This window comes from Elephantulus edwardii, unplaced genomic scaffold (genome assembly GCF_000299155.1).
Source record: "Elephantulus edwardii isolate Elephantulus edwardi_28Jun2011 unplaced genomic scaffold, EleEdw1.0 scaffold00081, whole genome shotgun sequence".
NCBI lineage: Eukaryota > Metazoa > Chordata > Mammalia > Macroscelidea > Macroscelididae > Elephantulus > Elephantulus edwardii.
Genome location: NW_006399831.1, coordinates 8,356,140 through 8,378,082, shown reverse-complemented (window position 1 = coordinate 8,378,082; position 21,943 = coordinate 8,356,140). Strand labels below are relative to the sequence as shown.

The window sequence follows — 21,943 nt, the reverse complement described above, 5'->3', positions numbered from 1 at the left end:
TATGCAACCTTAATTCTGGACTCCTGTGCTAACCATAATACTCAATCATATATCACCTCTAATCTGTTCTTTCCATCATCTGCTTCAATACAGTATACATAATTTTTCAAATGAAAGCAAGAAAAAATCCATATATTTGTAAATCATGTGTCTTATATATGAATTTGAGATAAATGAACAATAGTACCTAGTACCATGCCAAGCACGGGGTCCTGGAAGTGCAATGTTTAAGCACATGTCTGCTAGTTAACTATTTGACCTCTATCAGTGGTGCCACAGAAAAAAGACTTGGCACTCTACAATTCTAGCTGGGAAAACATCACAGGGCAATTCTGCTGTTGCTGTAAGTCAAAATCAGATGTCTGACACTGAACAATAACAACACCATGCTGGAAATAAAGAGTCAAAAGCTATTTATGGCATCTAAGATATTGGGGAAGAGAAAATATGAACTTATGAAGACTATTCAATAGGTGCCATCAAGTCGAGTATGACTCATAGCGATCCAATGAACAGAAGATCTGAACCCTGTTCTATCCTGTGCCATCCTCATACTTCTTGACACAAGAGTGCATTGCAGTAGTCACTGTGTCAGTTCAACCTCGTTGAAGGTCATCTTCTCCCTCATCAACCCTTTACCCTTCCTACCATCATTTTCTTCTCCAAGGAACAGCCCCTCCTAGCAAGATGTCCAAAGTATGTGAGACAAAGTCTCATCATCGTTGCCAGAGCACTCTGGCTGTACCATCTTTAAACACATGTTTGTTTTCTTGGCTGTCCATGGGATGGTCAGTGCTCTTCTCCAACACTACAGCTCAAAGGCAGCAGTTAATTTTTCATCATCATTAGTCATTGTCCAGCTCTCAGATGCATAGCAAGTGATCATAAAGATGATGGCCTGAATCAGACATGATTTAGTCCTCAAGCTGACATCATTACTCCTCAATGATAAACAATCTCAAATTTTCTAAGCATTCCCTCCCACTTCCAAAAAAACAACCAACAAAAAAAACACAACAAAAACCAATATGATTATGTAAGTTTAAATTACTTCAAATTAGGAAATGCCAACTTGACGTAAATTTGTTGATTTAACATAAACTTGTTAAGGAGATCATATAACTTCTCAATTATTTTTCATTGTTGTTGTTGTTGTTAAGTGCCATTGAGTTGCAGGCGACTCATATCGACCCTATGAAGGAGAGTCCTCGACACTTGGGTGCCTTTCATCCTCTTTCCAGGTTTCTATATATTTCTATATAGGCACTGACATATTCCATTAGTGGCTATGACATACACATTTGCAAACTATGGAAATGTTAAATATAGTACCAAAAAATATACCCATAAGATTGTTGTTGTTATGTCGAGTCACTTGCGATTCATAGCGACCCTATGTACAACAGTTCTAAACTCTGCTCTGTCCTGTGCCAACCTCATTGTCTCCTACACACTCAAAATAATAAAAGTAATAGTGCTAAGAATACCTGTTTTGAACACGTACTGTGATGTAGGCATAAGGTTAAGCACTTTACTTACCTATGGGTTTGATACTGGTAATATTTTCATTTTTTTTCTATAATTATATTTTATTAATTTTCATAAACATTTACAGAGATTTTGGGTTTCCATTCATTCATTGTTGCACTATTCTCTCTACCCTCCTCCCAGTTTGTTCTTGTCCAAATGCCACAGTGCTTGTCAAAGCCAGTTCTGATTAATCTTCTTAGTGTGTCCTTTGCCATTCCCTATCACTCCTCCCTGAGAGAGACTTCACCCTGAGTCATAAGGAAAAGGGGATGGCGTATTCTCTTAGCTACTTCCTGCTGAAAAGGGACGCTGTGGGCTTCAGGGTGAAGATCTTCTCTCACTACTCTAAAGGGCCCCTTTGGCAGTAGGAAACACATAGACTATTATGGAGATTGATTTGGGAATTTAGATGAACTCTTATTGATTGTGTTTGGCCGTACATGTTCATATCCTTGAAGATGTATCATGGGGGTGTTGCAACCTAGAAGACACAAATTTGACTAACAAGTTATAAGTACACGAGTCAAAAATTATGGAAAAGTAAAAGAAAAGATTCTTTCATTGTTTTACAAACCCTCCCCCAGGTCCCCTCCACCATGTAGCCCTCGCTCTAGTCTCCTGTGATGACAGAAATATCTAGTTATATATCTCTTTTAAACAGTTTTCTCCCTCCTCTGTTTCAGTGCAGTATACATTATTGAACCCATCTTACTCAGTCTCTCCCCAACCCCAAGGACAGTCCCATTCTACAACAGTGGCATCATGTAATATTTGTCATTTTGTGACTGGGATATTTCACTCAGCATAATGTTCTCCAGAGTCAACCATTTTGAATAATATTGCATGAGTTCCTTGTTTTTTAATGCAGCATAGTATTCCATTGTGCGAATATACCACAGCTTCTCTAGCCATTCGTTTGTTGATGGGCACTTAGGTTGTTTCCAACTCCTTGCTATTGTGAACAAAGCATTTTAAAATTGAAAAATATGCTTTCTTCAGTTAAATTACCCCTGAATTATAGTTAATTAATACAGAGGTAAAACTCAATCTTTTTTGGTTAATTCTAAAATTTATGATTGTACCTAGTACCTCAAACTATTTCATCAACTGTCTCCTATAGTTTCTCTTATGGCCATCGAGTGGGAATTCACAGCTGACCTTCCAGTGGGTTTTCATTGGCTGTAAATTAACCCATGGGAGGAGATTCCTCATCTTTCTCCTACAATGAAGCTGATGCATTCGAAAGTTTGAGTTGTCAATACAACTCCTTACCCACTAGGCCACCAGAGCTCCCTATCTCATATGACTACTGGCTCATAAACTGTGGGTGAAAATTGAACAAAAAGAATGACAGAAAAATTGATTTTTTTATTTGCTGTATTGGTGGAGTATTAAATATTCCATAGACTGTTGTGTGCCGTTGAGTTGGGGCTCACACATAGCTAACTTTCCAGCAAATTTTCAGAAACAACAAATCACACAGAAGGAGACTGCTTATCCTCCTACAGAGCAGCTGGTGGATCAAACCACATGCCCTGGGGAATTGATGTGCAGCTTCTTACCAGTAGGACACCAGAGTTCCATATTCCACGGACTGCAAAAGAATGAACAAATCTGACTTAAAGGAAGAGAGCAACTAAAGTGTTCCTGAGAGGCAAAGATGGAGAAACTTCATCTCAGCTACTTTGGGCATACTGGGAGAGGTAGAAAGCCAGTAAAAAAGAAGTTTAACAATAAGATGAATTGACACAGTGATTATCACAATGAACTGGAGCAGAACCAAGACCATGAAAATGGCACAGGGTGAGGACAAGGTTCAGATCTGTCCATAAGGTTGCTTGGGAATCATAACTGACTAGACAGGACCTAACGGCAACATACTCTCTTATATGTCCTTAAAAAAATATGGACAACTTTATGTAAAACATTTCATTCGTTTAAAAAATAGAGAAGGTTAGTAACATGCCTAGAAGGGTTCTGTGGTCGTTGGTTGCCCATTGAGTTGATTATGACTCCTGGAGACCCACGTGTACAAAGTAGAACTGCTCTAGAGGCATTTCAAGCCTTGTAGATTTCCAGATATAAGTTTCAAGGACTATGAGTGGCTTTGAACATCCAACTTTTTGGCTAATAATCAAGCACTTAACCTTTCACACCACCCAGGTACTCGAGAAATGTTCTAGAAACTCTGAATAAATAAAATAGGCCAACCTCTAGTTTCTTGGAATATACATCAGAGAGGGAGATGCAAAAATAAATGAAACATTATTGAGCAGTATTAAGTTGATAGAGTAAAAATAATCAGGGAAAACATACACAGTATAAATGGGTTGGCTGTGAGCTATTTTGAATTTGACTTATCAATCAGGAAACAAATCTCCTATTAAGTGTCATATATGTAGAAAAGCAGATGAAGAAAGAAATTACGTATGCATATCCAGAGGTAGTTCTGTCATTGCAGTGGTTAAGCAGTGGATTTCTGCCTCAAAGCCTGACCATTTGAATCCACTAGCCACTCTAAGGAGAAAAGATGAATCTGTATGCTTTCATAAAGATTTACAGCCTTGGAAACCATATAGGCCATTTCTATAGGGCTGTTTCACCCATGGCTCCAAAGGAGAAAGATGGATAAGCTTCTTCCTGTGCCATTTTCAACCTGGGAAACGGAATGGAGGGTCAGCTGTGAGGCATTTCTGACTTCTAAAGGGTGTCCAGGAGACAGACTTGACTTTAGGACAGTAGTGTTGGTTTAAGAAAACTTATCCCTAGTGGCACAATGATTAAGCACTTGACCACTAAATGAGGGATTTGTGATTTGAACCTATCCGTGGTTCTGAGGCAGAAAGGCATGCAGATGTGTTCCTATGGATATAACAGCCAGAAAAACCCAGTTGGGCAGTTCTGATCTGTCACACACTTCACTATCTGTGAGAATCAACTTTATGACACCCAATAATAGCAAAACCAGTGACAACAGCATGAATAAATCTTAAGGAGAATAAAGTTCAGAGAGAGCAAAAGGACTAAGTGTGTAATTCTATATATAGTACACTGTTAGGTGTCATCTGGTCAACTCAGTTTAAACGCTACATAACTGTGTTGTCATTCATGCTTTTCAAACTTTAGTGAAAATGCAGACTGCCTGCAGGTGGAAGGAGACCTGATGTTGCTGTGATTAAATCTTTGACTAACTGCTAATAGGCAGTTTAGCTATTTGAATCCACCAGCTAGTCCATGGGAGGAAGTGGCAGTCTTATACCACAGCAACGGAAACTCTTTGAAACATTTCCACTCTATGCCATGGAGTTGTTATGAGTCAAATTTATTTTCTAAAGCACTGGGCTTGTTGGAGGTTTTGGTTCTGAGGTAATGCTTATCTTAATGATAAGCACATTTTGAAAGCCACTGCTATCATGAGCAAGGAAGAAATAAGCAGTAGCCAGTGTTGATATTCAGAAAGCATTCTACTTTATATAGTATAGCGTGCATTACATCGTCATAGGTTAGATTCTATTTTTTAAATTATAGAAACTTATATACTATGACGCATCATGTTTTATTCTTAAATGAAAAAGCCATGAGTTTAATAAGGCATAAATAGCCCAAATAAAATATTTTATTAGTAAGGTATATAAATTACATTTAAAAAATTGGTACTAATGACTGAAACAAGTTCAAATTTACTATGGAGAATGTGACAAGTTTACATATATAGTCACTTGCAAATTTACATATATAGTCACCAACAAGCAGGCAATAAACCCTGAAGCTTTTCTGTGCATTTAATTTCACAACTTCTTAACAGTAGCCATGCCCATATCCATCTCTAGAGTAACTAAAGACTATTTTTATGATCATTTAACACAGATAGATGCTACAACTATTTTCAAACCTCCAATGAATTATCTCCCAACTATATGTACAAAGTCATTCACTTACCAAAGTGTATTTAATTGTATTTTGACCAACTGAAAAACAAGTATGATTCTTCTACACAATGATGAAGACAACCCAAAATCTTCCATAAAATTTCAGATGTGAAGCTCAATTTTTAGTTTGTAACGCAGATAACCCCTGCATCCCTATTGTTTGACATAAGGTACAGAAAGTCCACAAATGTGAATTCTTTTCCCTAAAAATATATGCAGATTATTTCTTCTTATTGCTTATTATTTTTTCTTTTGTAAACAAATTCTAACTAGGTGTGTGACGGTGAGCCCATAAATGAGAATGGAGAACAGAATAAAACTTCACATAATGAAGGAGGTTTGGGTAAAAAAATGAGAGCTATTTCCTGGACCATGAAGAAAAAAATGGGTAAAAAATATATAAAAGCACTTTCTGAGGACAAGGTAAGTGTGCCCTGCTAATCACTTTTATTTTTCTATTAGAAATTTCTTAAAATATTCAATGTCTGTTTCTAGACACAAAAGCTCTTGATGTTTTATGAGACACTTAAAGATTTATTTGATTTCTCAACTATTGTGCCAATAAATTGGGTGGGAGGAAATATTCTAATTTCCATTGTAATGTAAGAATACTGGGGCTCAAAATAATATCTAAGGGTATAGTCTGAGATAAAGAATATGCTACAAATGTTGAAACTGTTGTCAGGAGTCAGTCCTTAGAGTAAATTTCTTGGAAAAGCAAAGGGTCAATGAAGGAGAGGGAGACACCTCCTTCCATGAGATGGGTGGACACCAGTGCCTGTAACCATGTGTTTAAGTACAAGATTGTGTTGATGATGCAGGGTCTGCAAATTTTCTATACATTTATTGAACTTAGGACTTCTGTGAGTTGAAGCTAAATGGACAAAACCTATCAACAAGAGCATGCTCATGGTGTATAATCTTACCAGTATTTAATTATTTTTTGTTGCCTAATAATATTTAATTGAAGGAATGCACTGCATTTTATTTATCAATTTATACATTATGGACATTGAGTTGTTTTCACTTTGGATTTATTACTAATAATGTTGGTTGTGAATATTTGTATATGTTTTGGTGTAGAAACAGTTTTCCTGAGTTGTTATATTCATTGGCATACGGAAAATTCATGTTTAATATTTTGAAAAACTAGTCAACTTCTCCTACTTTACAGCAGGGAAAGGTTTATCATCACATCCTATTCATAGCAACAGTGTATGAGGGCTCTAATTTCTCCACATCTTTGTCAACGTGTTTTGTTGTTTGTCCTTTTGATTGGATTCATGTCAGTGGGCCTGAAGAGGAACTCAAGGTTATTTTTATTTACTTAAACGCACTGAAGGCTCAGCTAAAAGTTGTTTCTGACTCACGGTACTCAACAACAGCATGATGACTAAAGATTTTGAGAATATTCTCTACAAATTATCTGCTATTTGCTCACCTTCTTTGTAAAAATAACAACATTCGATTACTTCTCTTTTTATTTTTGGGTTTTGTGACAAGTATTCTACATTAAAGTCCATTGCCAAATATACTATTTACAAGCATTCTCTGTGGGCCATTTTTTTTTTTTTACTTTATGTGTGTTGTATAAAACATAAAGGGTTTTTTGTAGTCCAATTGTAGTCCAGTTTAGATATTGTTGTTGTTGTTAGGTACTGTTGAGTCTACCATGACTCTATGAGTAACAGTTTTGAACGCTGTGCTATCCTGTGTCATCTTCACTTATTTCTAATAAACTTGAGCCCACTGTTACAGTCACTCTATCAATCCATTTAATTGAGTCTTTCTAGAGTATTTATTTTTTTTTCTTTTGTGTGTTTTATTTGTTTTTAATTTTTTTTTTTTTGTACTTTGGGTGTCGTAACTAAGAAATGACTAGCCGAGATTTGGCAGGTTAACTCATATGTTTATTTGTTTCCTTAAAATTTTATAGTTTTAGCTCTTAAAGTTTGCTGTAGGAGCCATTTGAGTTATTTTTTTTTGTCTGGTGTGTTTTAGAAGACCAGCTTCATTCTTTTGTATGTGGAACTCCAAATTGTTCCACTCCCATTTGTTAAATTTATTATTCTGCCTCATCATATAGTCTGAAATCCTTTTTGAAAAGCAACTGACCATAAATTTATTGTTATAAGTAAATTAATCATAAATACATAAGTATATTCCTAGATGTAATTTTATTCCAATGGTATATGTGTGTAATGCCTATTCTCTTTTCAACTAATTTTAGTGAAACCAGATGTATGTTCTTAAGTGTTCTCTTGAACTGTTTGTCACAATCAGTAGTGACTTTTGGTGATGCTAAATACAATGATCATTTCTATTTATTAAGTTTTACTTTACTTCTTAACTGTATTTGATGTGAAGGTGATTGTTTCTCTAATACTGAAATTTTTCTTTCTTCATTTACTGCTGGTCACTCTTCCACCATTTATTCTTCCTTAGATTTGCATCCCATTATGCTCTTAATTTTTCTTTATTTGATATCATCATGACTTACCTTGTATTTGATTAATTATATACTGCATTTATAACTCCTTTTTCTTTTTTCTTATTAGTAGTATGCACTGTGTTTAATATTCTAACATTACTATATGTTTTAAGTAATATTTCCAATGCCCAAACACACTATGTAGTTGACATAAAAATACTGATATAAAAAGAAAAGAAAATAATCTAAAAATAAAAATATATTTATTTCAGGACTAATTTAGGACAGAGTAGTCAGAACAGAATCCTGTTCTATGTCACAAACCACCTATTTTTATATGCCAAACTGAAACTGTGATTTTCATTTCTGCCAAAAAATTTAAAATCTGCTTATTGTCTTCCCAGTCACAATAGAAAGAATCATCATAATTCTATACAAACAATAAAATTAAAGCCCAAGGGATTATTCTCAATTCTTCATTCTCTCACGTTTCATAACAATTCATGTTAAGACTACTGATTTTAACTCCAAAGTTTGACCCAAGTCTCTTAACTTCTCCATGTAAACTACTCCTGCTTTGCGTATAATCATCAGCCTTTTTTGCAACTGTGACAATCACTTAATTGATTTCCTGTCCCCTAGTCTTACCTAGAAAATCCATTTTCCACATGGAAGTTAGAAAAAGTTCAAAAAGTAAAAGATCAGAGAACACCACTGCCCATGAATTACATACTGTTGCTTTTACTATTCACTCCCTTAGTATGGTATGCTGGTACTGATCTTCTGAGAAACTGATCCAAGATAAATATTTGTTGGGGGAAATGTCTGTAAAAACAAAGGGGAAGAGGAGAAACGAACAGAGGTAGACTTCAGACTGTAATATAGAGAGGTCTATGCATAGAGAAAGAAAAGGAAAGAAGTTTGAGAACAAGGGTCTCAGATTGAACATCATTCTGACCAAGCTTTAGCGTGGTTGCTGGAAAATTGTTGAGCCAAAGTTATTATTGAGAGTCTCACCTCACATTCTTCCAAATTATATTGAATAATATCTAGACTGTATTCATCTGTGTTTGGGAGCATGTCCTGAGGGCAAACACAGTTGTAGATCTGGAAAGTCTGTGATTGTCAGTCAAATACAGTCCCTACAGCAAAAGATCTTTGTGGCACATGTCCATAGCCACAACATGTGGTCTCTAACCACATGATCTGGCATGGTCTCCTCATGATCTGACACCAATCTACATTTCTGAACTCAAATCCTAATATTCCTCTCTCCCACACTGAGTTCCAAGTTATTGGTGGTGAGTTTTCCTCTGAAAAAGTAGAGTTAATTTTAAACCTTTTTCACTTGTTTCTTTGGCTTGGATGACTTTGTCACCATTTACTTTTTGTTATTTGCTTGTTTTATTTTTACAGAAGTTACTTCTTTCTATTGTTCACATAAAGAAGGTAGGGGCGGGGGAAAATACTACCTAATTTAAAACATCTATACAAGCTTGGATAGCAGGCATGGTATCCACTTCTGAAATAGCTTGCTCCAGAAACTACGAACATGGAGAAATGATGAAAGTTATATAAGTATTTAGATCTTTTGTTCATAGAGTTGCTATGAGTCATCTACGACTCAACAGCACTTAACAACAACAACAATGTAGAAAGAGTGCAGTTGGCCTAGTGGATAGAAAATTATGCTACCAAGCCAAAGGTGGGTGATTTTAATATGTGGCCCTCAGGCCTAGTTTTAATTGTTTTTGGTCAAACATTCTTCTAAGTCATATAGCACTGGTATGTCCATTTGCTGTACAGAGCTAACTCATGGTTGCTGTGATGGTAACCATATATGATTAATGATAATGATTACCCATGGTGGACAGTGTTTGGTGGAGCTTCCTGATTAAAACAATCTTGAAGGCAGGAGTGACATCACTTCCGAAGTGACTTGCCTCTGGAAACTCTGTGAACATGGAGCAATGATGAAAGTTATACACGTGTTCAGGTCTTTTGTTCTTAGGGTCACTATGAGTCGCCTATGACTTGATGGCACAACAACAACAACAATGGAGACTACCCCATGACAATCAGTCAACTTTCCTCAACCCTAACCCTAGGAGACAATTTGTCTAATGTTGCAGAATTCCATCTCTTTCATAACATGCATAAAAATATTAAAGCACACACAAAAATAGTCTAACATTTTAGATTCTGTATCATTAGAGAAAGATCCTTGTTACCTTGATTAGTTCAAGCTATGTAGTTCCCAAAACAATTTCTGATACCTAGAAGGTACTGTCTCGAGTAACACACAGGTAAAGCTTAGATTTCAATAAGTATAACTTTTCTGAGTAAATTGTTGTTGTTGTTAGATGCCATCAAGTCTAGATCAAGTCATAGATCTGAGCCCTGTCCTATCTCATGCCATCCTTACAATATCTGACCTAATTGAGCCCATTGCTGCAGTTACTCTGTCAAATCCCTCTTTTGCCTTACCTCCATCTTCCCAATGATGTCTCTTTCAATGATAAACTATTCATCTTTGTTTGTAATTACAATTTCAGTTCAGTTTCAGATTGGTTTTATCTAGGGTTTTTTCCCTCAAGCATACTATATTTGATGTATTCCTAAATATATTTTTTTTGCTAAAATACATCTTGTTTGTTACATCAGTACATATAAACAACTCAATTGAAACCTGCTGTCTTCATTTAACCCTTGATATGCTTTACTGAAGGATGAAGATGAAGGTGAAGATGTTCTCTCTTATCGGAACAGTGATCCCATTGTTGGAACCCACACTGAGAAAATATCCCTCAAAGCCAGTGACTCCATCGACAGTCTCTACAGTGGCCAGAGCTCTTCAAGTAAGACTCCAGGATTAGGGTCAATATCCTAGATGTGAAGTCCAGTCTCAGTTAATTTAAAATACACATTTTCTCCTGTGAGTTTCTTTATCAAATTAGCCACAAGGTACCAGAGAAATGGTAAAAATTTTGGATGTGCTGAATCTATCTGTTGAATTGCTGTTGTATAAAATGATACATAATAGGTAAAACAGTTTTATAACTTTTAACACTTCAGTCAGCTGGGCTATTGGAAATATGCCCCCAAAAGGTTATGTTGACAAATTAAATGGACATTTTCAAAATAAAAATGTGTGCTAGGGATAACTAAAGCATTGAGCTATGTGGAAAAATGATAAATTAGTTAAATTTTTGTAAATTGAAGTCTGTGTATTTCCAAAACAAGAACGTATACTGGAAAGAACTAAAGCATTTTGCTGCATTGAAAAATTTTAAATTACTTAAAGATAATTATATATACTACACTGGAAATAAAAAGGTGTAGGAAAGAGGGGTCACATTCATAGTTAAAATGACCACTACCAGATCGATCTTGAAATATAATGTTGTAGGTGGCAGGAAGGATAATTCCCATATCAGTCTTGTTAATACCACCATCTTTCAAATATATGCACCAACAACCAGAACCAAAGAAGACAAAATAGATGATTTCTACCAACTTCTGCCATGGCACTAGAGACATCACTGACAATATAATGGATGCCAGTAATGAATCTTGGCCAAAAGCAGAGAGTACCAGAGGAATGTCTATCTGTTTCATTGATTATGCAAAGGCATTTGACTGTGTGGATCACAACAAATTGTGACTAACCTTGAGAATAATGGGAGTCTCAGGACACCCTATACTTGGACCAGGAGGCAGTCAGACAGAGTGACGAAACACTGCATGGTTCAAAACCAGAAAAGGAGTGTGTCAGGGACGAGTTCTCTCTCCACACTTTTCAATCTGTGTGCAGAACAAATCATACAAGAGGATAGACTGCATGAGGAGGAATGACTTTATAAGGCATCAGCTTTGGAAGAAGACTCGTCAACAACCTGCATTATGCAGATGACACAACCTTATTTGCTGAAACTGAGGATGATCTGAAATATCTTCTGCAAAAGGTCAAGGACTATAGTTTCCAATATAGATTGAAGCTCAACCTCAAGAAAAGATTTTTCACCACTGGGTCAATTGGCAGCATCATGATAGATGGAGAAGAGATTGAGATTGTTAACAATTAAAGTTTGTTTGGTTCCACAATCAACACTCTCGGCACCAGCAGTCAGGAAATCAAATGACAAATTGCACTATGCATTAAAGAAATCTGCTGTCAGAGACCTTTCCTGAGTGCTAAAGAGCAGGGATTCCAGTCTAGAGACTAAGGTGCGTCTGATCCAGGCCATAGTCTTTACAATTACTTGTAATGTATCAGAGAGCTAGACAATAAGCAAAGATGACAATAGAATCGATGCATTTTTTGTTGTGGTGCTGGAGAAAAGTATACCATAGACTGCCAAGAGAACGAACAGAACTGTACCAGAGAGGGTGAAGCTAAGCTGCTCCTTGGAGGCAAGGATCTTGAGACTCTGTCTCACACACTTTGGGTGTGTAACCGGGAGGAAACAACACCAGATTCTTTAGAGAAGGATATCATGCTTGGAAGGGCAAAGGGACAGGGCAGGAGAGGAAGACCCCGGATTAATCGGATTAATCGATTGACATAGTAACTGGCTAATAAGGGTAGGTATGTCAGAGATAGTGAGATTAGCTCAGGATAGAGTCAGGTTCAGGGCTACTGTGCTTAATAGGGTCACTGTGAGTCATAGTCAACTTGATGGCACATAACAACAACAACCAAACTCAAATAAATTAAAAGCTGTTTCCCCCCTTTTTTCTCTCTATCCTTCTTTCTTTTCTCCTTCTTACTCTCCCTCCATCCCCTCTTCTGTTTCCTTTTTCTTTCTCCTTTTTATTCATTTATCCCTCATTCCCTCTTCACCCTTCCTTTCTCCTTTCCTTTTCTCAATTTTGCTCATCTTTTAATTTATTTTAATTTCATCTGTCCTTTTTCCCCTAAAGTTGTCTGAAAAGTACAGGACATTCACATCCATTTTCACGTTTAAAGTTTAGGTCTTGAACCAGTTTTAGTGAGTAAAGTGTGAAATTACATATAAACAGTAAATAGTTCAAACTTAACCAATTATGGGTCAAAAAAGGATTCAACAAATTCTCACAAGAATTTTTGAATTAACGTTATATTTTTTTAAGAAAGAAAAGCACTGTGGATTTAGTGGCATATCCTGCGATAATATTTGGATAAAGCCACTGATACTGCATGATGCCTTATGACTTTTTATATGCAAACTGTCTGATATCCCTCTAATCTTTTCAGAGATTTAAAATGTTTTTGTAAGGTTTATTTTCCATTTCCATTTAAAAACAACTGCTTCTATTATTTGAAGATGGATCACAAAGACCAGATGTTTCAAATATCCCGAATTCCATTCCCATTTCCTTACTGGCTGTGCAATGGTTATTTTGTGAAAATAGCTGGTGTAAAAACATTTGAAGGATCTATTTATGCATGTGTGAAATTCAGATTTTATTAGTATTTGTTCCTGCTGCAAGTTTTAAAAATTTAGATTCTAGTCTATAATGTGGGGAGAAGTTTATGAAATTAGACTGTGCCAAAAAAGTCCAGATCTTAGGGAAGTTATGAAAAGGAGGGCATGTAGAGGTGGAAACACAATTAGTAGTTATATTTTTTTGTTGTGGAAACACAATTAGTAGTTATATTTTTTTGTTGTTGTTATTGTTGTTGTTATGTGTCATCAAGTTGGATTGGTTCTTACCTGATCCTCGCCCTGCAGCGGCCTGCAATTTTCAGAGGCTGGAAATGGCACAAGGGGAGATTACTCATCTTTCTCCCTCTGAGTAGATGGTAGATTCTAACTGTGTGGGTTGATGGCACAATTCCTTATCCACTAGTCCACTTGAACTCCAAAGTACTTATATACAAAGTATATTTCTGTAATTACATACCTCATCTTTTTAATACCAGTTTACATGCAATATGGAACACCTAGAAAACTCATTGCTTCATATATGCAATGTATGAGAGAGAAATGTGAGTAGTGAAATTATATCAATCAGGAAAGCACTAAATAGGGACTGGGTAAAGGGATTCCTTCTTTTCTTCTGTAGAATGATGACTGAGAATGGTGAAGAAATTGAAAGTTAATTCTATTGGGAATCTGTCATGCTTCTAGAGTGGCAGCAAAATACGCATTCTCCTTTCTGTTTCCCCCGACCCTCACTCCCTGAGGCTCAAGAGCATAATGGAACAGAAGAAGCAAACAAGGATTTGGAGCAGTTTTAAAAGTTCAGTTTAAAACTATCATGAATCACTTGGGTTGCATACTTACAGGTCCACTTCCTCTTTCTTATCACAATTGCACAAGCAAAAGGTGCTGCTTTTACGTGTAAAAATATTAGTTCAAAATGGCATCTGGTACACAGTAGGCAGTCTGAGGAACATAGTTGCTACAATGGTGAGATGTCACAGCAAATCTTGTCATCTCATAACTTTATCAGTGCCATACAAAGATCAAATTGCTGTTATCAGTCTTTGTTTACATGAATAATAATATCTATAAATTCAAATACACCGTGTTACTGAATTCGATCCCAGAGGAAGAAGTAAGATGGTGTCTGGCTGGTGGTTGGGATTATATTGGCCAAAGAAAGTTCAGAAACAGAGATCCCAAACAGAAAATGACACAGAAACAGGAATCAAGTATTAGAAACCAGAAGGTTAGCATCTAATCTATAGGGAGTTGCTCTGCTAATTCAAAGGCAATGTCTCTCCACCAGTTCAAATCCATCATCAGTTCCTAAGAAGAAAGATGGACAACCATCTCCCCCACATGATTTGAAGCTCCAAAAGCTTACTGGAAGGCCAGCTCTGAGTCAAGTTTGACTTGATGGAAATAAGCTCTGTAAAACACTAGAAATGCACTGAACAAACTGATAACCCCTACTTTCCTCAGGTGGAATAACAAGTTGTTCAGATGGTACAAGTAACCGAGACAGCTTGCGGCTTGATGATGAAAGTCCCTACACTGGACCATTCTGTGGGCGTGCCAGAGTACACACAGATTTCACACCAAGCCCCTATGACACTGACTCCCTCAAAATCAAGGTGAGTGTGTGCCATCATTGCCTTCTAAATGATTTGCCAGTTGCTATGTTGTGTGATCTGGTTGAGGAAGTGTAAGCAGTTGCACTATAGACCTGAGAGTGTTTTTCCCCGACAGAAGATCTGGGAACTGGTTTACTGTGGCCTGGCAGGGTGAGGGAGGCCCTTCTGTTCAGGCTTTTGGTTGCTCTTATGAAGATCCTGGAGGTTCAGAGCTGGCTAGGGAGAGAGGCATTTTCTGAAAACTAAAAGCCTCATAGACTTGGGGGAGGCTCACTTCTTCCTGGTATTTGCTGGAGTAAAGATAACAGAGCTAAGAAGAGGGCGAGAAAATGGAGATGTCAGGCAAAGGTCCAGCAGGGTAAAGTCCTTGGGAACCATACTTGGCAGGGTTCCTCTAGCACTTTTCAGGTTGGTTGCCAAGAGTAACTAGAGATCTTTCTCCCAATGATATTCCCTCCTGAATTTTCTCTTCTTACTCAGGTCTTCTGTATTAATTTTACATTGTCATGACAAATTACATCCAACTCAGACTTAAACACCACTAATTATTAACATCTCTCTGGTCTCTTAGGTCACAAGCCTGGGAACGGCTAATCTAAGTTCTCTGTTTAAGAATCTCTCCAGGTTGAAATCTTAAATGTCAGCCTTGGATGAAATCTCCTCTGAGGCATAGGGCTCTTTTCTAAAGTTGCTAGTTGGTGATAAAATCCAACTCCTTGTGTGTATAACACTGAGGTCCCTAGGCTATGCCAAAGATCACTTGAAGCCCCTTCTCAGTTCCTGAGGCTACAGCCCTCTCTACAACATGGTCTTTAATTCTCTAGGACTAGAAGAAGATAACTTTGATGATTTGATGATTTGACTTGACACACTAAAAGTAATTGTTGTCTTACTTGAATCCATAATCAATACATGTGGTATTTGGATCTACACAGGTAGATCAGGAGATCAGGAGACAAATGGCACTGGAAAAGTCTGTAATCAGGGACTTCTCCAAATTATTGAGGAATAATGATGCCAATTTGAGGACTAAGGTGTGCCTGTTTGAAGTCATAGTCTTTTTCAGTCACTTGCTATGCCTCTGACAGTTGGACATTGAATCAGATGAAAGAAGAATAACTGCTGCCTTTGAGATGTGGAATTAGTGAATAGTTCCGTATATCTCATGCACTGCCAAAAGAACAAACAGGTATGTCTTGGAGAAAGTGTAGTCAGAATGATCCTTGGTGGCAAAGATGAAAAAGTTTCATTTCACATGCTTTTGGTATTTGCTAGGAGAAGTTATTCCTTAGAGAGGGATATCATGCTTGGGAAGGTGGAGGGATGGCGAAGGAGAGGAAGACCCTGAAACAGGTGGATTGGTATTGTGACTATAACAATGGGCTTAAATGTGTCAGAAATTGTGAAGATGGCACAGGATATGACAGGGTTCAAATCAGTTGTCATGGAGTCCCTGTGATTTGTACTTGACTCATTGGCACCTAACAACAATAACTACAGTAATTCAGTCAAACTCATGCAAATGGTGTGTCTTAATTAACTCAGAATCAACTAATGCAGCATTTTCTTTCATAAAAACAAAAATTATTTTATCATATAAAAATATAATAAGTTTAAGGGCACTCAAAGACATGTAATAACATCAACAATAATCATGAGTGTGAAATATTTTCCCTTCATAGTATCACCAACACTCCAAGAGTGATAAAGGGTGTGTACACCAATTTGAGAGAATAAGTTTGGTTGTGGGATATTTCTTAGTGTTCTGGCTATCAAGTTTTCTCATTTGAGAAAGCTCTTTAAACTCTTTTCAGATTCAATTGACAAATTAAAATTTCACTTAACACTAAATGTGCTTCTTTGTTATTTCATTTAAAGCTTCCACTGCAAATCAATAGTTAAAGTTAGTACCACTTTCTGTATGAGGCAAAGGAAATAAAATTTGCCACTTGTTCACCATCTACAATCCTCTAAGGAATCAACTAGAAGTTAGAGTACTGAATATCCCAAGGACTGCAAAATGAACAAAAAGAAATGTCTTAGAGAAGGTCCAGCCAGAGTGTTCTTTTTTTAATTTTTATTTTATTTTAATAATTTTAATGAACATTTACAGAGATTTAGGATTTCCATTCATTCATTGCTGCATTTCTCTTCCCACCCCCCTGCCCCAGTTCACTCCTCTCTTTGAAAAGTAAAAGAAAAACACAATTCCCCCACACCCCTCCCACCGCCCCAAGTACATTCCACTATGCAACCTTAATTGTGGACTCTTGGGATAAGAGACAAGAATGGTAAAGCTTTGTCTCACATACTTGGGGCATGTTGTTGAGGGGGAATTCCTTGGAAAGGGTCATGATGCTTGGAAACACAGAGAGGGGATCAGTGAAAGAGAGGAAAACCCTCAGTGAGATGGATTGACATAGTGACTGCAGCAATGTGCTCAAGGATGTCAGAGATGATTAGGATGGCTCAGGATAGGACAGAGTTCAGATCTGTTGTTCATAGTGCCACTGTGAGTCATATCAACTCTTTGGTACCTAACAACGATAATCATACTGCACTCTGAAGGTTACTGAGACTTGTTGTTGGGCTGGGTTATGTATTAGACTGTTAATTGAAAGGAAGAAAATTCAAAGAATCCTAGCTTAATAGAAGATATATGAAGCAGTCTGCTCCTGTTAAGTACTACTCTGGAAACCTATGAGTTTGAATCCACTCCTCCAGGTCTAGTGCACCAAGAGGAACATGCTAAAAAATTACAGCAAGTTCAGCTAGATGAGTTAGGAAATCATTCCCTTAACTCATGTCCTTAGTTTTTTATATTAAATGATTCAAGGTCTAAATTCTAGACTTGATAAATATATTCTCATAATTTAGTTCCGGAAATTCAAAACTGGAATCTCCATTGGGAGATTCCAGCCCACTTAGCAACAACTCAGAAGAAAGATAAGGTGATGTAATTCTGAAAACTAAGCCACTGAAAACCATATGCAGTACAGTTTGAATCTGATATACATGAATTCATTGTGTATTGACCAGTCTTAGGGTATGGTAAGAATCTTGCAGTTACCACTGAAAAGTGAGATGACACTATAAAGGAACTTATCCACAATGAAATTGAGTCTTCATTTATGCTTAGTGACCTTTAGGTCTTTCTAGAATGTGACATTTTTATGAATTTAAAATAAACACTAAAATGATATTAGGCCTAGAAACCCCCTCTTTTAGGGAGCTTTTAGGGGTTTTCCCCACCTGGTCAGCTAAAGCTATGTAGTCTTGGATTTAATTCCTTACAGATTAAGACAGGAAGACCCAAACTGACAGCTCACAGCATCAGGGATTTAGATGATCATGAATCAGCAATAATTGATCTTTCATTAACAATAAATGGTACACATTGTAAATAAAATTCGTATTTTACAAAAAATACTACATGTATGTAGTAGCAGGAGAAAATATATATATTTGGTAGCAAATATCTTGTTTGTTTTGAAGTAGTTCCTTCGAGGCTTTAGAAGTGTCAAAAATACTGCAATCTATAATGCCATCCCTGGAGGCAGGAAGTTATAAGGCTCAAAGGAGTATTTGCATAGAAACCCATTCTATTTAACAAAGAACAGCCCCCGTGGGGTTTTTTACTCTTGCCAATAACTAGCAAATTATTAGTCTATTAAGGTTCTTACAGGAGTAAAGTAAAAAAACCAATTCATTTGTTCATCTTGGTGTGCTTTATTCATGCTTCAACCCACACTTGGTTATAGAACTCAACCTAAAAATTACCTTCTCTAGCAAGAGTAAGAGCCAAATAGCATGACAGATACACACATGCTTTACTTATGCATTTAGTGAGCTCTGAACAATTTAATTATTTTGTAGGAATGAAATGTTTTAAAGGAATTTAAGTTACACAATCATTTTTTAGATGAACCAGAAGCACATAGTGACAGATTTTCCCCTGTTACAATTCATAAAGAAGCTCCACATGAAATGCTCTGAGTTTTGCTACATACAGATTCCTTAGAGAGCATGAGGGAAAGGACAACATTATGCTTCAATTCAGGAAACTTATTCTTGAGTTTTGGATCCTCTGTTAACTTTCTGCAAATTCTTGGGAATCATGTAATATCTATACTTCTTTTTCTTTTAAAGGTTTTAATAAGGGTGGTACCATATATATGGCATCATATAAGTAAAAACTAGTATAAGCAAAAGTGCTTTGTAAATCACACTGTGGTCTACAAATAAAGGTTGGCTGATAAAATGATACCAGCCCACCTATATTTGGCAAATTGATAAAGGTACTGATGAATGTTTTTGATGGATTTTCTTTAAGCATCTTGAATTCTTCTAGATTGTTGTACTGTTTTTTAGTGCTCTCTGATAGATTATGACTCATAGTGGCTCTATGAACATCAGATCTGAATTTGCTTTACCTGTGCCACTGGAAATTACTTGCATTAAGCATGGGTTTTTTTCTGAATCTTTTTTATTGTTTAAAACTCAACTTCTTTAGTATAATTGTGGAATTTGTCTCTCAATACAGCATTTCTGATGCAGATGACTGAATATGCAGAGGGGCAGGACTATGCGACTAAGATATATTGGACTATCGACAAAGGGACTTGCTATGTACAAGGAGATTGGCTGGTCTCGACAATCTACCGGATTGGCTAGTCTCATCAATAAATTGAAGAGAATAGGAATTCTTTTGGCACAGGCATTGGTCCCAGAGATTTTTTCTTTTTTTTTTTTTAAAGCCTAGCTAGAGAATAGAAGATGTCCCCCAACCTGTTTAGGACTGAAGGAGCAGCAACTGAAAGCCAATGTTGGCAGGACTGAGAGTTTTGTTGGACAATTAGAGCTACGAAGCTTGAGGCTGAAGTACCTGTGTGCACATTTCAGAAGCTGTCTTGACCGCATTTCATTATTAATTTTAACTGTAACGTCTTAACTCCCCCTATATGGCTCTGTGTGGTGTGTAAGATATCACATTGGATTTTGGACCCAGCCAAGCAGTAAGATTGTTGTTAGGATGAGTAGTAGAAGGCAGCATGGGAGCCTGAGCGACATGTCTGACCTCTTGGGAATTGGTTTTATGTTATTGACGCTGTAGATGGTGATAGTTTCCCCCTGCGAGGTTGGTGAAGGTCTAATATGGTGCTCCCCATGTACCTGTTGCTCTTTTCACAATAATCTTTTCATTATTCTAGTTTTTTTTAATTATTCCATTCTTTCTAAAACATTGGCCAAGTATCTGGTTCTTAGCAATCTAATCAGGCTGTTCCTTTGTCCTTAGAAAGGAGACATTATAGACATTATCTGCAAAACGCCAATGGGAATGTGGACAGGAATGTTGAACAACAAAGTGGGTAACTTCAAATTTATTTATGTGGATGTCATCTCAGAAGAGGAAGCTGCCCCTAAGAAAATAAAGGCACATCGGAGAAGTAAAAGGGAAAAACCAAAGACTTTACAGGAATTCCTAGAGAGAATTCACCTTCAGGTAATAATGCTATGGCCTGTTTAATTTTAGCTGGGTATGGATGGCATCATTGAGGAGACACAATCCAAGACAAGTTCTCTAACTATGTTGGAGTTTATAATCTAGATTCAGTGACTAATACACACTCCAATTGGTGGCCTCATTAGTAGAGGGTTGCAATGTTAAACCAAAGATGGGCAATTGGAAGCCACTAGCTGCCCCACTGAAGAAAGATGAGCAATCTCCTCCAGTGCCATTATAGCCTCTGAAAACCCGCTGGAAACTTAGCCATGAGTCTGTTCTGTTTCAGTGGCAATAAGTGAGTTATGATGAAATCATTAAAATTCTTAGAACAAAAATATTTCCACAGATTGCTTCAGCTAAAAAAAAATCAATTAAATTTTTATTTTTTATTTGATCCAGAATTTGTATGATGCTGTTTAAAAATGCAAGACTCATAAAAAATTTATTTTCTAAGAACATATCTTATTTTCCTTTATTACTTTATGATTCAAGGGCAGATCTTGATATAACATCCTTCAGACTAAACTTTTTGCAATGACAGTAAAGATTAGTGTTGGAAAAAACCAAAGATACTAGGAAACTAAAAGACCTTGAGAGAATGTATAAATGTGAGAATGTATAAATGTGAATAATAAAAAGACCATGAGGAGTAAAGATGTGAAAGGTAAAAGATAACAAGGAATTGTATGTTCTCTAGAGCATACTCATTTTATCAAAATAAAGCTGAGAGACAAGAACTAAATATAATGCTTTAAAAGTAATTTAGACGGGAAAAATGATCATAGAACACAAAACCATTTTAATAAGGACATTATGCTGTTTATATTCTAATATAAACATTTCTTGCTTCTTTTAGTAGTAAATGTTTATAAATTATATATGTGGCTAAGTAGTTGTACATGCAACACACTTAGCCTCATTCAATCTACAATTTCCAAACATTTTTAAAATTAATTGAGCAATGCATTGATGTTTTTAAAATTCATCAACCAATTAAACTTTCTTTAATTGCTTTTCTGAGTTATCTAGTTATGATTTATTTTGTTTTTTTTTGTTTTTTCCATGTCTTCCTTCTAGAAGACATTATTTTTATAAGATATTATTTTTGTAAGAAACTATCTTCCGTTTTTCTTACCATTTGTAAGGGCTTTTTAAAAAACAAAACAAACAAACCTAAGGATCTATTAATAAGTTCTTCTTAATTACTTAAAACTTTTAAACTCTTCTCACTCAATTTAACAGAAATAAGAACACTAAAAAGGCAGAAAAGGGAGAATATTTGAGGAAGTTGAAATATTTTGTACTTTTATCTTGTTAGAGAGAAAGGGCTTACGTAAATGATATATAGACTTAGAAATAAAAAGTTTACTAATTTTAAACAAGTATATATTGATGCAATTTAAGATCAAAACATACATGATAAGAAAAGGAAACAATTCTTTTCCCAACCATGGTGCTATCATGCCTAATAAAGAAAGGCTTTTCATTAAATAGATAATCTG

At 36.3% G+C, this 21,943-nt stretch overlaps 1 protein-coding gene across 1 annotated transcript in view; it reads left to right on the top strand.

Annotated features, from left to right (window-relative positions):
• The window catches only part of SAMSN1 (SAM domain, SH3 domain and nuclear localization signals 1), an 83,914-nt gene that overhangs the window by 38,262 nt on the left and 23,709 nt on the right, over positions 1-21,943 (top strand). The window contains exons 3-6 of the mRNA XM_006889815.1: positions 5,733-5,882; positions 10,619-10,748; positions 14,784-14,935; positions 20,232-20,438. Coding sequence (XP_006889877.1) covers positions 5,733-5,882; positions 10,619-10,748; positions 14,784-14,935; positions 20,232-20,438 — 639 coding nt within the window. The remainder of the gene's footprint in view (positions 1-5,732; positions 5,883-10,618; positions 10,749-14,783; positions 14,936-20,231; positions 20,439-21,943) is intronic.